We start from the raw sequence: 14648 nt of genomic DNA on the forward strand, positions 1-14648 counted from the left end.
ATAGTAAAGCAATGGTCTGGAGCTAAATAAACCTTGGTTTGACCGCTGGTTCTGCTAATTCCAGGTTCATGATTTTTACTAAGATTACTTGAGCTCTATAAACATTAGTTTCTTCACAGATAAAATAGGGATAAGAAAAATATCCCATGGAGTTATTGTTAGGATTAAATAGAAAAAAATACATATCTAGATTTACAAGCACCGTGCCTAGTAGATGGTTCAATCCTATTCATTCAATTCTTCATCCTTTTTTCACTTATAGTAGTAATGGAAATTAAAGCAAAAGAGTGAAATATTTTCATAAAGGTTGTAGTGTTTGTCAGGAGGAAAAATATCTACCTTCTAGAAGGGGTGCCACGGCAGCGACAGCACAAGGCCTGTGCGTGTGGGGTTCCTGTAACAAAAGAAAGGCATATGAATGTATAATATTTAATGTAAGTTTTACATGGCACCGGAGCCTTCATAAGGAAACGAAGATCTGAAGAAACCTGAGCGTTTTATACCAAGCTTGATGAAGAGTAGACTGTTATGGAAAACTGTGATAAGACAAAAAGATGAGCTAAGGGCAGTAAACTGGGGGAAACCTACCAAGGCCTATTCATTTAGATTCCTCTTGGCGTCTCTCTGTCTTCACAAATAAGACTGCTTCTTTTCTCCAGGTATAGAGAGGGCATCTCTCACATGAGGGTCTTATGACCTGCTTCATGGGAAGGTCAGAGTCCTCACACCTGCCATTTCTCAAATTCCATCAGCTTAAAACATTCAATATGCCAAGGTGTTATATTTTGGGGTAGTGTGCCCTGAACACCATCATAAACATGCTAGAAAAATTCTACAGCAAATTAGTGGACAAGGGGAAGGAGCTTAGGTATTAAAGATTGTGGAGAAGATCTATTAAAACACAGGGCCCCAATCCTCCTCTTAAGGAGTCTCCCCTTAAGAGACAGGGTTCAGTTTCATCCCATATATTTCTGATTAAAATGAGCCTCTTATACCCAGGAGAATACATTCCAGGTGCAGAAAGCCAATTACCTAGTTATTCCCTTACCCACGTAATTATAGACCTTAATCCAAATTCAAAGGACTCCTGGGAGATGCTGGAATCTGTAATTGTGTAATCTCTTTGATGAAGCACAGAGTGTGATCTTTTGCTCATGTGGGGCTAGGTTTCTGTGGCGAAGCTGGAAATGCTGTGGAAAAGGGCTTGCCCCTTTTGTGTATATGAACTCTAACGTAGTTGAAATTCCTAGAAGTCAAAGATATAAATCTAACTACTAAAATTCATTTAGTGCATTAAAATGCCAGTTATTAATTTACGGCAACAACTAAAGGGAAGCTTTGTATTATTCCAGGACTATAATGCAATTTATGCTTTGCATAATCATTCAGTAAATGACTTATTGCTCCAGAAATACCATCTTGCTAGATCCCATTCTGAATTCAGTGTTTCTGAGCAATCTCATCTCCAATACAGAGTGATGACATACTCAGGATTCCAAGACGGCAAAATGACTTGGGTAATGTAGTCTAGGGCCTGCCAGTGAGTATGCTGAGACAGACCAGAAAGACTTAAAGATTCCACTAATGTAGACAAAGCAAGCTGAGCCACAACTTCTCGGAACACCAACAGGATGCACCAACAATTGACAAAAAAAAAAAAAAAAAAAAAAAGGAGATAAAGTTTAAAGTTTGTCTTCCAGCATTCCCTTACCCTATTTTCCCCTTCCTCTTCCCTACTTTATCAGTGGGAAAAGTTCTCAATAATGCAATTCTTACTGAGATTCTTGTGTTTATCAGAGAAATGTTTCCTCTTTCTTTGCCAAGGAATTATATATTCCCAACAGACATGGCGCTTGAATGCTATATTTCCTTTGGAATCAAGAAAGGGGAGGTGGGGGAATCAAAAATTAAAAACCAAACCCAAGCCATTGTTCCTCTTCGAGGAAGGGTGGGTGGTCAGTCGTCGCCTGAGCTCCGAACATCAACCCGCGGCTCTCAAGTTCCCCTCCCAGTAATGCTGGGCCCAGCCTCGCCGCGGCCGATCGAGCCTCTGCCCTAGGTGGAAGCGGGCCACCCGGTCCCTTCACCCACTGAGGCCCAGTCCTTTCGCCTCAACACGAAGGCAGCCTGGCCGGGCCGGAGCAGCAGCCGCGGGGCCGGCACTGGGGGCACGGAACCCCGGGCCAGACTCAGGCCTGGGCCAGCTCGGCTCCGGCCTGCAGGGGGCGCTGCGGCGGCACCGGCGCGAGGCCCGCGCGTGCGGGGAGCGACCCCAGGTGTAAGTCCCGGGGCGTGGGGCGCGTGGGTCAAGGCGGAGCGACCCAGGATCCCCGCGCCCGCGGCGGCCGCGGAGCGGCAGCGCTGGGCTCGCGGAGAAGCTTGGGCACCTGAGCCGCGGTCCCGGGTGACACCCTCAGTGACGCCAGGCGCGTTCCTTCCTCTTCCTCTCTCCTCTCCGGCCCCGCCTTCCCTTCCCTCCGCCCACCTCCCTGAAGCGGAGCCGCCGTCGCCACCAGCGCCGTCATGTCGGCCCCCGCCGGGTCCTCTCACCCGGCCGCCAGCGCCCGGATCCCGCCCAAGTTCGGCGGAGCGGCCGTCTCAGGAGCCGCAGCGCCCGCGGGCCCGGGTGCGGGCCCGGCGCCGCACCAGCAGAACGGTGAGGCGGGCGGCCCGGGCGGAGCGCGGGGCCTAGCACCGGCTGGGCGGCCTGCACGGCCACATCGGGGCGGGGCGGGCCGGGCCGGGAAGGGCGTTCGGGGCCAGGCCCGGCCCGAGGGAGGGGAGCGGGCGCGGTGCGGAGGCCGCGGGGTCCGGGTTGGGTGCGGGTAGGGGGCAGGGAAGGCACGGCGCGGGGCGCGCGGGGGTGGGACGCCCCTGGCGTGGGGGCGGGGGCCGGCCTGGGAAAGCTGGGGCCGTGGCTGTTTATGTAATGCGACCCCAGGCCCGAAACGGCCTGGGGCGAGTAGGGGCGACTGAAAAGCTGGGAGCCCACGTAGTAAAACCCAGTTACCTAGCCTGGACGCGGGCGAGTTGCCCCGAGCGACCCCTTGGCTGCGAGAGCTGGCCAGAAGCCGAGGCCGCTGAGTGCGTGGTCCGGAGAAGGCTGGTGCAGCCACCCAGCAGGGTGGATTGTGCCCTTCCTGTCTCAGGAAAATTGCTTCGGTTCCCGAGGCCCAGCGAACACGCTGCCTTGAGGAAACTTAAGTTTGCACTCAAGTTTGTAGACAAAAGGGTGTAAATATGCTATATAAGTGTAACTGTAACCCTGACCCAGTTCGGCCTCAAGAACTGTCATTGCCGCTGCGGCTGCTGCTCAAGCTTTTGGAGTTTGCTTGTAGTGTTTGAAAGGGAGCAGATGTAAACGGATTTAAACGAACATCTTTAGATCTGGGTGTTTTTCCTAGCTCCACTTTCAGAGATGGAAAAACGTGCCAGAGTTGGCCCTGCTTTGAGGCAGGGCCTTCATACAGGCAGCAGCCAAATGCAACACGAAAGCCGCTTTCATATTAAGGTCGTGGGCTTTTAGTAGGCTGCAAAATGATCGTCTCTAGGATATGCATTCCCTAATGCTGAGATTTGGAATGTTCGCGGATAGGGGCCAAGGGTGGAGGAATTCTCCTTACAGACTTCTTAGTATGTCAGATGAGAACCTTGGAAAGTAATTGACTGAATTTAGAAAAATACCTCTGTCCTGTGTTGGTACGAGAACCAAACTGCATTAGTACTCTCCAGATGATTGACCTGTTTTATCTAATTTCCTAATGAAAATCTGCTGGACTTTATGAATTAGTTTAATCAACATCTAAGTTTTACAACTGATGCTTTTCAAACATGAAGTGTATCGTTTGTCCTGAGGATCAGAAGTTGAGTGATACTTTAGCCTTAATATTCTTTGGATCAGCCTTACCTATCAGTATTACATGCTGTACTCTCAGTAGTCATTGTTTACTATAATCGCTTTTGGATATGACCAGTGTTATTGGTGTTGTACACCTGTTCTGAACAAATGTAAAAATACTATTTGTGAGCAGTGTTTGTTCTTGTAACCTTAATATAAGTTCTTGTTTTTGTTTGTTTTTAAAATAGCTTTATGAAGGAACTAGAATACGATAATTTAGTAAAAGAGCCCAAGTCTTTTAGAACATCATAGACTCATGTTTACCAGTGATTGAAGGATTGTGTCTTTCCTTGATTTTCTGAATATGCATTATCATCTTAGTGAACAGTTTTTAAAGTGGCAAATGTTTATTACAGCCTTATAAATTTTGTGAACACTCAAGAATGCCAGGATATGTACTCAGCCAAGTGTAATCAGGATGTTAAAATCTGTAAGAACAAATCAATGTTTTGATGCCAAATATAGATGATGCTTGAGTTCTCTTGTTTATAATCACTACTTTTCTTTAATGTTGCAATAATCATTTCAACATTTATTGCATGCTTACCAGTTGGGGACTCAAGGTTAGGGTAGCAGATGAGACAGAGTCCCTGCCTCTCTCCTGACTTGCCCTGTATTTGGTAATGTTTGATTGGTTCTGGCTAGCCTTGAGGGACTGGACAGGTTGGGGTGGGAGGGAAAGGTTGACTCTAGGCAGAGGTTACAGCATGAACTAAAGTTTGGAAATATGAAAGTGCAGGGCATGCTTGGAAAGTGGAAGGAGTCAAGAGGTGCAGAGGGTGCTGGGTGGCATGGGAAGCCAAGGCACCGAAGCCGAAAGGAGCAGGTTAAAAGGGGTCAGGTTGCAGAAAGGCCTTAAATGTTATGCTAGGAAATTTGAACGTTATGGTAAAGTGTAAGAACTAGGGTCAGGTAGAGTACAAGGTCTCCCTGTGTTGCCCAGGCTGGTCTGCTAGGCTCAAGGGATCCTCACACCTTATCCTCCAGAAGGATTTTTGTTTTTGTGGAAGGGATTAGTTTAAGTAGAGAAACAAGATTAAATCTCTTTTTGTTTTGTTTGCTAATCTCAAAAAAAAAAAGTTTGCTACGTGGTATCAGCATCTAGTAAGCAGTCATTTGGGTTTCTCATTTATTTTTCAGTCCTACAAAAGTAGTTAGCCTTTTAATATATCTCTATGGAATTCCAGACATGGTGAAAAAGAAATAGGTCAGAAATATGAGCATAAAACAGACAGAATTGTAAAACTGGAATGGTACCTAGAAATCACTCACTTCAGTGTTGTGGTGTGATATGAAATGTTTGGCCTTTGTCCTGGGTTCCTGTAACAGCTCCTAAAACCCTTGTAATTTCCTGAGTGATAGGAGTGTCGCTTGCTACTCATAAGGAGTCTTTTGATCACATTTGAGTTTATGCTAATGAGATGACTTAGGATGGGTCTCCTAGACAGCCTCAGGCTGGAGCTGGTAACCAGAAAGACCAAGTAATTAGAGAGTTGGGACTTTCAGTCCCCACCCATCATCCCCTTTGAAGGGGAGTGGATAGGCTAGAGATGAAGCTTTATAAAAACTCTGGAACAGTAAGATTTGGTGACCTTCTGGGTTGCTGAACATGTGGAGATGCTGGGAGGGTGGCGGCACCTGCCCCCATCCTTTGCCCTGTACATCTCTTTCATTTGGCTGTTCATCTGTATCCTTTGTAATATCCTTTATAATAAACAATAAATTTAGGTGTTTTCCTGACTTCCACAAGCCCTTCTACCAAAGTAATTGAACCTAAGGAGGGGGTAGTAGAAACTCCAGTTTGTAACTGGTTCCTCAGAAGTACAGATGGCAACCTGCTACTTGTGATACTTATGATAGGCATCTGAAGTGGGGAGCCGTCTTGTGGGACTGAACCCTTAATCTGTGGGATCTGAGTCTAACTTCAGGTAGGTAGTGTCAGAATTGAATTGAGTTGGAGGACCCCCAGTTGGTGTCTGTTGGGGAAAAATAAAAACAAAAATTCACACATCTGGTCACAGAAGTGGTCTGTGCAGAATGAGAGTAGAGTGAAAGAAGTTTTTTGTTTTTTATTGTTTGTTTTAGAGACAGGGTGTCACTCTGCCACCCAGGCTGGAGTCAGTGACTCCATCATAGCTAACTGCAGCCTCAACCTCCTGGGCTCAAGTGATCCTCCTGCCTCAGCTTCCCAAGTAGCTAGGACTATAGGCATGCACTACCACTCCTGGCTAATTATTTTTATTTTTGTAGAGACTGAGTCTCACCATGTTGCCCAGGCTGTTCTCAAACTCCTGGCCTCAAGTGATCGTCCTGGCTAGACCTACCAAAGTCTTGGGATTATAGGTGTGAGCCACTGGGCTGGGCCCTGTTTTTTCTTTTACAAGTGGTTAGCAAATGGCAAACTTTTTTTGTTTGTTTGAGACGGAGTCTCGCTGTGTCGCCCAGGCTGGAGTGCAGTGGCACGATCTCAGCTCACTGCAACCTCCACCTCCTGGGTTCAAGTGATTCTCCTGCCTCAGCCTGCTGAGTAGCTGGGACTACAGGCGCACACCACCACTCCTGGGTAATTTTTGTATTTTCAGTAGAGATGGAGTTTCACCATGTTGGCCAGGATGGTCTCCATCTCCTGACCTTGTGATCCACCTGCCTCGGCCTCCCAGAGTGCTCGGATTACAGACGTGAGCCACCGTGCCTGGCCCACAAACGTTTTTTAAGATTTGTTTTTCCAAAGGATATTGTATATAGATCCCTGATAGAGAAATCAGAAAAAAGCAAAGTGGTTGCGGTTAAAATAGAAGTAGAAGTTCAGTTGTTTTTAAGCACAGTTTGAAAAACACATAGTTTGGATCCCTACCTTTACAGATGAAATGAAGATTCAGAAAGGTTAAGTAGGTACATTTTCTACCAATTCTGTGAAAGCTTTGTGAGGGTGGCAGTTTTTTCTGTCTCTTGTTCACGTTGTATAATAAGAGCCTAGAACAGTATAGGCAAGTTACAGGTATTCATTAGACATGTATTAAATGAAGTCCATTTTATTTTTGCTAATTCCAACTCTAGATCTCTTCTTAAAACGTTTTGTCTGTTTGTTTATTTATTTATTTATTTTAGAGACAGAATCTCACTCTGTCACCCAGGCTGGAGTACAGTGTTGCCATCATAGCTCACTGCAGCCTTGAACTCCTGGGCTCAAACAGTCTTCCCGCCATGGCTTCCTGAGTAGCTGGGACTATAGGTGTGTGCCACCATACCCAGCTAACTTTTAAAAAAAAATTTGTAGAGACTGATCTCAAACTCCTGGCTTCAAGTGATCCTCCCATCTAGACTTCCCAAAGTGCTGGGATTACAGGCATGAGCCACCATGCCCAGCCTAAAGATCTCTTTCTGTTAACAGACTTTAAGAAAATTCTTTTTAGAAACTTTGATGTTTGAGAAGAAAGGAATAGAGAGGCAGAAAACCTAGTCTTCATGATCACTTTTACTTGTTTTCTAGGTGTAACTGCTAGCATGTTTCCTCCACTTATTCGAAGATACAGCTTGACTTGATTTCAAGTCTGTGAAATCTTTCTCTTAAGCTTCCTTCCTTGGTGTTGTATTTCTATCCTTCATTTTTCATTGAGCAATATATGGATTTTTAAAACTATTTGTATTTCCATACCAAGCATTAATTGAATATTTCTTACCTTTTACTCTGCCTTTTGGGATTCCTTCCAAAGCTGAGTCCTCAAACGTAGGAAGACTGACTAAAGTAATAGCCTGGTAATGATCTTGTTGGGAGGTGGGGGGGTGGGGCAGTTAGATTTAATAATAAGCTGCTGCTTTTTAATTTTACTTTTAGGAAGCAAATGGTGTTCATTTTCAAATGAAAGTATATTTTAATCCTTCCATATGCCCTTTTCCAGAATGAAACTACAGTTTTATCACTTTAATTGTTAATAATGCAAGAAAGATGAGATAGTAATGGGAATTACTAGAACTCACTATGGAAGATGTAAATAAACATACCATTCATACAGCAGTACTATCGGGTCAGTCACTGGAAACCCTTAAACTTTGAGGGCACATGCAGCATTTAAAATGATATAAATCTCCCTAGTGTATCTCAAATAAGTTCCTTTTGATCAGAGCCACATCAGTGTCTCAGGTTTCTAGTCTCCATTTATAGCTAACCGGAAGCATCAGGTCCTCTCATGAATATACCCCTGTGGTATTAAAGTGACTGTGTCTGAATACATAATTTCCTCCTAAGCTGATTTGTTTTTTTTTTTTTGAGACTGAGTTTCAGTCTTGTTGACCAGGCTGGAATACAATGGCACAATCTCAGCTCACTGCAACCTCCGCCTCCCGGGTTCAAGCGATTCTCCTGCTCAGCCTCCCGAGTAGCTGGGATTACAGGCATGCGCCACCATGCCTGGCTAATTTTGTATTTTTAGTAGAGACAGGGTTTCTCCATGTTGGTCAGGCTGGTCTCGAACTCCCGACCTCAGATGATCCACCCGCCTTAGCCTCCCAAAGTGCTGGGATTACAGGCGTGAGCCACTGAGCCTGGCTCTAAGCTGATTGATAGATATCTCAAAGATCTTAAAGTAGGCCGGGCATGGTGGTTTACGCCTGTAATCCCAGCACTTTGGGAGGCTGAGGCGGGCGGATCACTTGAGGTCAGGAGTTTGAGACCAGCCTGGACAACAGGATGAAACCCATCTCTACTAAAAATACAAAAATTAGCCAGGCGTGGTGGCAGGTGCCTGTAATCCCAGCTACTTGGGAGGCTGAGGCAGGAGAATCACTTGAACCCGGGAGGTGGAGGTCGTGGTGAGCCAAGATTGTGCCATTGCACTCCAGCCTGGGGGACAAGAGCGAGACTTCGTCGCAAAAAAAAAAAAAAGATCTTAAAGTATTCACTCCATATGTAAACAAGTGTCTTATATCTGGGTTTAATTTTTATTTTTTATTGCTATATATATTGCTTTAGTTGTTTGCAGTGTCTTTTCACTCCCTCCCTCTCCCCCCAAGTTTCTGGGATTGTAGCAGTAATTAATTTTGTAAACCATATTCATTGCCACCACTAGTATTTCATGTTACTTCATCTTTCCAATTCATCTGTAATTCCTGAAGTATTTTATGCTAAAGGTATTAGAATAATTTTCTTTCCTAGAAATGAGGCATCTTCATTGTCAGCATTGTTAGAAAAGATCATGTTATATATATTCAGCCCTGGAGAAGCTACTATTTTCAATAGGCTGAGCATACTCAGAATTGTCCAGAAGGAGTGGACTAGTGAAAAGGTTGTAGGCTTTGATATAGCCCAAATTTTTGTGGAGAAACTTACTTAACATGCTTCAGAGTATAATAATACCTTTCTTACAGAGTTGTTGAGGGAATTACATTTAATAAGGTACTATTTTTAAAGTACTTAGCCCTAGAAGGGGCTTAGCAATTAGAGTCCCTCCCTTCCATTTTCTTCAGAACACCATTTTATAAATTCTTCAGGTGGCAGAAACCATATGGGTTTTCTTCATCATATGCCCAGTAGTAGCAGCTTGTAATAGGCACTCAGTTAAGTGAACTTGGTTTCCTATTCGTTATTGCTTTTGAAGACTGGCCACTGACAGGAGTCTGTGTGCCAGCTCCCTCTCCCCTTTTTTGTATTTAAGGCTCAATCACTATTTTAGTCTTCTCTTTATTTTCTTCTGCTTTCCAGTCCTCCATCCCTTATGTCCGCAAATGCATTCTTGGAAGGTTTCTGGTAATAGGCCATCTATTTTAGCTAGTTTGCTTATGGAAAGGTAAGTTTAATGGGTTTTAAGTTTTCTAAAATTGTGTGCCAGAAGTCATTTGTAACAGGAACTGAGGAAAAGCAGGATGAAGTAGCGAGAGGGAGTGGTAAAATCATGTCTTGCCTAGCCAGTGGCCAAGTCTTAACTTGTTTTCCTTAGGATTTCTGATTAATGGATATTGTGAAATGAGCTATAAGCCTGGCTTTGGAACCAGCAATGCCTGGCTTCTTTACTCCTTACCAATGATTTGAATTCATATGAATTAGTGGGCTTTCATGGCCCTGTTTATTTGTATATAAAAGATGATAGTGATACTTCACAGAATTGTTTGAGAAGCATATCAGATTATATGTAGAAAAGCAAGGTATCTGGCATGTAGTAGATTCTGAACCAATATTGATTTTCTTTTCTTTCTGTATTTCGAGACAGGGCCTCACTTTGTCACCCAGGCTGGAGTGCAGTGATATGATCACAGCTCACTGCAGTCTTGACCTCCCCGGGTTAAGGTGATTCTCCCACTTCAGCCTCCTGAGTAGCTAGGACTACAGGGGCATGCCACTATGCCCAGCTAATTTTTGTATTTTTTGTAGAGACGGGGTTTCACCATGTTGCCCAGGCTCAAGTGATTCTCCTACCTTGGCCTCCCAGAGTGCTGGGATTACAGGTGTGAGCCACCATGTGTGGCCTTGGTTGTCTTTTGGCCCCTCACTCATAGCACTCATTGTCGTGGTATCCAAGAAGGATAATTGATGTTGTAGCAGGAATAATCTATACTTAATGCAGTGAGATTTAATCCAGTTGTTTACATAGCCTGTGTCTGTAGGCTCTGTCCGCCAGCGGTGACTGGAACAGTTACCTTCATCCTCAGGTATATTTGCAGTTTATGGAATGTAGGAGAGAAAGAATACAAGAAAACATTTCTCTCAGAGCTTGGGAAGAAGCTCTATAACTGTTAGCCTTGCATTATGATAACCTAGGATATCCAGATGTAATCTGAGACTCCTCATTTTTGAAATCACCAAGGTTTGTAATTGCCTATTGCCTTAGGGGTGTGTGGGTGTGCAAGCATGCACATTTTTTATGCTCATTAAAAATCTGTATTTTGGCATTGTTAGTGATACCTTATTGGCAGGGAGAGTATATTAAAATATTCAGTAATCAGTACTGTGTATACTGACCACTAAATGGATACCATCCTTCATACCAGAGCAGGATCCTATAAGCTTTCAGCTGTGCCAGGCATTACTCCTTCAGCTGCGGATTATGAGAAGGTTTGGGCTAGCATGGTGGGGTAAAGCAGGGGAATAGGACCATGGCTATGACTCATTACCAACTGATTCAGAGCTATTTTAATATTTTAACAAAGATAATTGTTAAAATGCATACCTGGGTGCATACTGACTGAATATTGGCCTATTTCTTTGTAATTAAGTGATGAATGAATTCAGTGATTACATTCTTCGATCTGATTCTACCTCAAAGTTAGTATGAATTTATCTTAGTAGGATAAAGGAACTTGTACTTTGCTGACCTTGATGTTTGTGTTCAGATAATGGAAACTGAAATCTGACTTTGATCTGACTGAAAAAAAAGTTGGAATTCAATTCAGGAAAATATTAATGAAACAACTATTTTTAATATTAAAATGTGTCTCGGGGAGGGGGAATGATCATGCTATTATGGAAATCTTAGGAGTAGTCAAATTAGAGATGTGGTTTTTGTTTTCTCTCTTCATTTTTTTCTTTTTAAACAATAATTGTAGTATGGTGGAAATCATGACTGTTACAATCTTATTCAGGTAACTTGCTTAATTTTTGTGTTTTCCTGTATGTTTATATTACTCATTTATCAATTTTGCACATTTTTACTAGAGTTGGTAACCTTTTTATGTCAAATTTTTTTTCCCTATAAAATGGCTGTATTGTAATATTGGAATAATCCAATGTTGATGCTTTATTTTCCTTGAAGTTTCCCTAACTTTATATTTATGATAATATCTCTTAAGTGAGCTCTCAGTACCAGTTAGTCCTGTGGTATTTCTCTGCTCCATTCCCAGTGTCACATGCTCCCCTTTTCCCTCAAATTCTCAGTATCCTGTCTCTCTGCCTCCCTTTCCAATGGTGACCTTACTTATTTTACTAAGAAATTGAAAGCAATCTGACAATCTGAAGATAAAGTATTAATCTTCTGCCACCAAATCTATCAGTCTTCCTGCATATTATTATTCTTGTGTTATCTGAGACAAATTCAGATTATTTGGGTACAGAATTCTGTTCCCTCTCTTTTAAGAACTTTGTCCCTTCGATTATCTCATTTACCATCAATTTTGATCTTAAACACCTGAACCTTATTTTATGCAATGCATATGTAATCCTAACAGTTATATATAACTTTTATTTTAGAGACGAGATCTCACTGTTGCCTGGGATGGTCTCGAACTCCTAGGCTCAAGTGACCCTCCAACCTCTGCCTCCCAGAGTGCTGGGATTACAGGCATGAACCACCATGCCTGGCCTATAAATTTAATTTACAATTCCTAGCAAATATTTATGTAGCTCCTCTTTACATAACATTTTGTGCTAGATACTCTGGGCATACAAATGTGAATGTTCTCTGCACTCCAGGAGTTCTGTACCCCTCAATAAAAGAGGAGAGGACTGTCAACACTGAACATGTGTTTCCTTCATAAGGCCTGTGAGAAGGGTGCCCAGAGTTTTGAAGAGGAAACAATTCTTCTTGGTTAAAGTAATAGGGAATCTTAAGGGAGGAAGTTAGAACTTCAGCTATATCTAAAATGATGGACACATTTTGAATTGACAGGTAAAAATGCATGAATCAAAGGTAAGGAATTTAAAAAATGTACTCTGAGCAGTGCAGGGGTACAAGGGAGAGAGAGTAATGAAAGAATAGTTTGGGCCCGGCATGGTGGCTCATGCCTGTAATCCCAGCACTTTGGGAGGCTGAGGTGGGTGGATCACCTGAGGTCAGGAGTTCGAGACCAGCCTGGCCAACATGGTAAAAACCCATCTCTACTAAAAATACAAAACTAGCTGGGTGTAGTGGCGAGTGCCTGTAATCCCAGCTATTTGGGAGGCTGTGGCTGGAGAATTGTTGGAACCCGGGAGGTGGAGGTTGCAGTGAACCGTGATCATGCCATTGCACTCCAGCCTGGGCAACAAGAGCTAAACTCCATCTCAAAAAAAAAAAAAAAAAAAAGAATAGTTTTTACAATTATGTTGGGGCTGCTAATGGAGGTTCCTAGAAATTGTCCTAAGAAGTTTAGACTTCATTTGGATCAAAGAAGAGCCATTAAAGATTGTGTGGTAAGGAATGTTAAAAAGTACTATTAGAGGGAAGTGAAAGTAGAATAAAGGGAAGTCAGTTAGAGAATTTTTCAAACCAAATCCTATTTCATATGCCCTAAAGAGATCCTGTGATTTTTTTTTTTTTTTTTTTTGGTACAGGGACTAGACTTGCATGAAATATTTGTTTTATAAATTTTAATTTTCATGTTAGGTTTTGTTAAAGCAAGAGAATCAGTTTTCCTTTGGTGAGAATCTAGTGTCTGAAAGGAGGTTATGCTACTGAGACAGATATGTCCTGGGGGTAGATCTTGTGATAATTTAGTCTTGCTAAGGAGGGCATACATGCTTATAGAAAATCATAGGCTGTATCTTGCTGGCACATGATATATCAGTCAGGCTGACCAGCTGAGCAGCTCCATTGAAAAGATTATAGACCATTTGTTAAAAATATTTTATTTCTTCATTCAGATTGGTACCAGTGAGTAGATAATGTGTCAGAATCATCTGTTTCCCTCTTTTATTTGACATAGTTCACTTGAAGCTAAGAATATAAAATTCTTTCAGAGATTATATAAAAACTGAATTTTTTTGTTTTGTTTGTTTTTGTTTTGACACAGGGTCTCACTCTGTCACCCAAGCTGGAGCGATCACTGCTCACTGCAACCTCGATCTCCCGGGGTCAGGTGATCCTCCCACCTCAGCCTCTTGAGTAGCTGGGACTACAGGTGTGCGCCACTACACCTATCTAATTTTATGTAATTTTTGTAGAGATGGAGTTTCACTCTGTTGTCCAGGCTGGTCTTGAACTCCTGGACTCAAGCAGTCTGCTGCCTCAGCCTCCCAAAGTGCTGGGATTACAAGCACGTCTGGCCGTTTTTTTAGTTTTTTCTTTCTTTCTTTCTTTTTTTTTTTTTTGAGACGGAGTCTTGTTCTGTCGCCCAGACTGGAGTGCAGTGGTGCAATCTCGGCTCACTGCAAGCTCCGCCTCCCAGCTTCACACCATTCTCCTGCCTCAGCCTCCCAAGCAGCTGGGACAACAGGTGCCCGCCACCACGCCCAGCTAATTTTTTTTTTTTTTTGTATTTTTTAGTAGAGATGGTGTTTCACTGTGTTAGCCAGGATGGTCTCGATCTGACCTCGTGATCCGCCCGTCTCAGCCTCCCAAAGTGCTGGGATTACAGGCGTGAGCCACTGCGCCCAGCCTGTTATTTTTATTATTTTATTTTATTTATTTATTTTTTGAGACAGGGTCTCACTCTGTCACCCAGGCTGGAGTGCAGTGGTGCAATCTTGGCTCACTGCGGCCTCAATCTCCTGGGCTGAAGCAAGCCTAACACCTCAGCCCCCCAAGTTACTGGTACTACAGGCACAAACCACCACACCTGTGTAATTTTTTATTTCATGTTTGTAGAGATGAAGTCTTACTATGTTGCCTGGGCTGGTCTCAAACTCCTGGACTCAAGCAATCCCCCTGCCTCAGCCTCCCAAAGTGCTGGGATCACAGGCGTGAGCCACCGCACCCAGCCTGTTTTTTAGTTTTTCAATGATTATTTGATGCTTATTTGTAAGGCATTGTATTGGGCAATTTGGGGAGTGCAATAATCAAATTAATTTATTCTAAGATGCTTTTTTTTTTATTTTTACATTTTTTACCTCTGAAATTGGGGTGCA

The 14648-nt window shown here is 43.2% G+C and overlaps 1 protein-coding gene and 1 long non-coding RNA gene across 11 annotated transcripts in view; one reads left to right on the top strand and one right to left on the bottom strand.

Moving 5' to 3' along the window:
• LOC100973734 (uncharacterized) overlaps window positions 1-2394 on the bottom strand; it is a 78911-nt gene extending 76517 nt beyond the window's left edge. For all 3 annotated transcript variants that reach the window (XR_010112003.1, XR_010112006.1, XR_010112004.1), the window contains exons 1-2: window positions 589-2394; window positions 340-394 (exon numbers count right to left, since the gene is read on the bottom strand). This is a non-coding gene — a long non-coding RNA (uncharacterized LOC100973734). The remainder of the gene's footprint in view (window positions 1-339; window positions 395-588) is intronic.
• Window positions 583-14648, top strand: part of SEC24B (SEC24 homolog B, COPII coat complex component) — a 107802-nt gene continuing 93736 nt past the window's right edge. For all 8 annotated transcript variants that reach the window (XM_055111705.2, XM_055111706.2, XM_055111707.2 and 5 more), the window contains exon 1: window positions 583-2656. In XM_055111705.2, the coding sequence (XP_054967680.2) occupies window positions 2524-2656 (133 nt within the window). In that variant the 5' untranslated portion in view covers window positions 583-2523. The remainder of the gene's footprint in view (window positions 2657-14648) is intronic.

The sequence above is a fragment of the Pan paniscus genome, chromosome 3 (assembly GCF_029289425.2).
Source record: "Pan paniscus chromosome 3, NHGRI_mPanPan1-v2.0_pri, whole genome shotgun sequence".
NCBI lineage: Eukaryota > Metazoa > Chordata > Mammalia > Primates > Hominidae > Pan > Pan paniscus.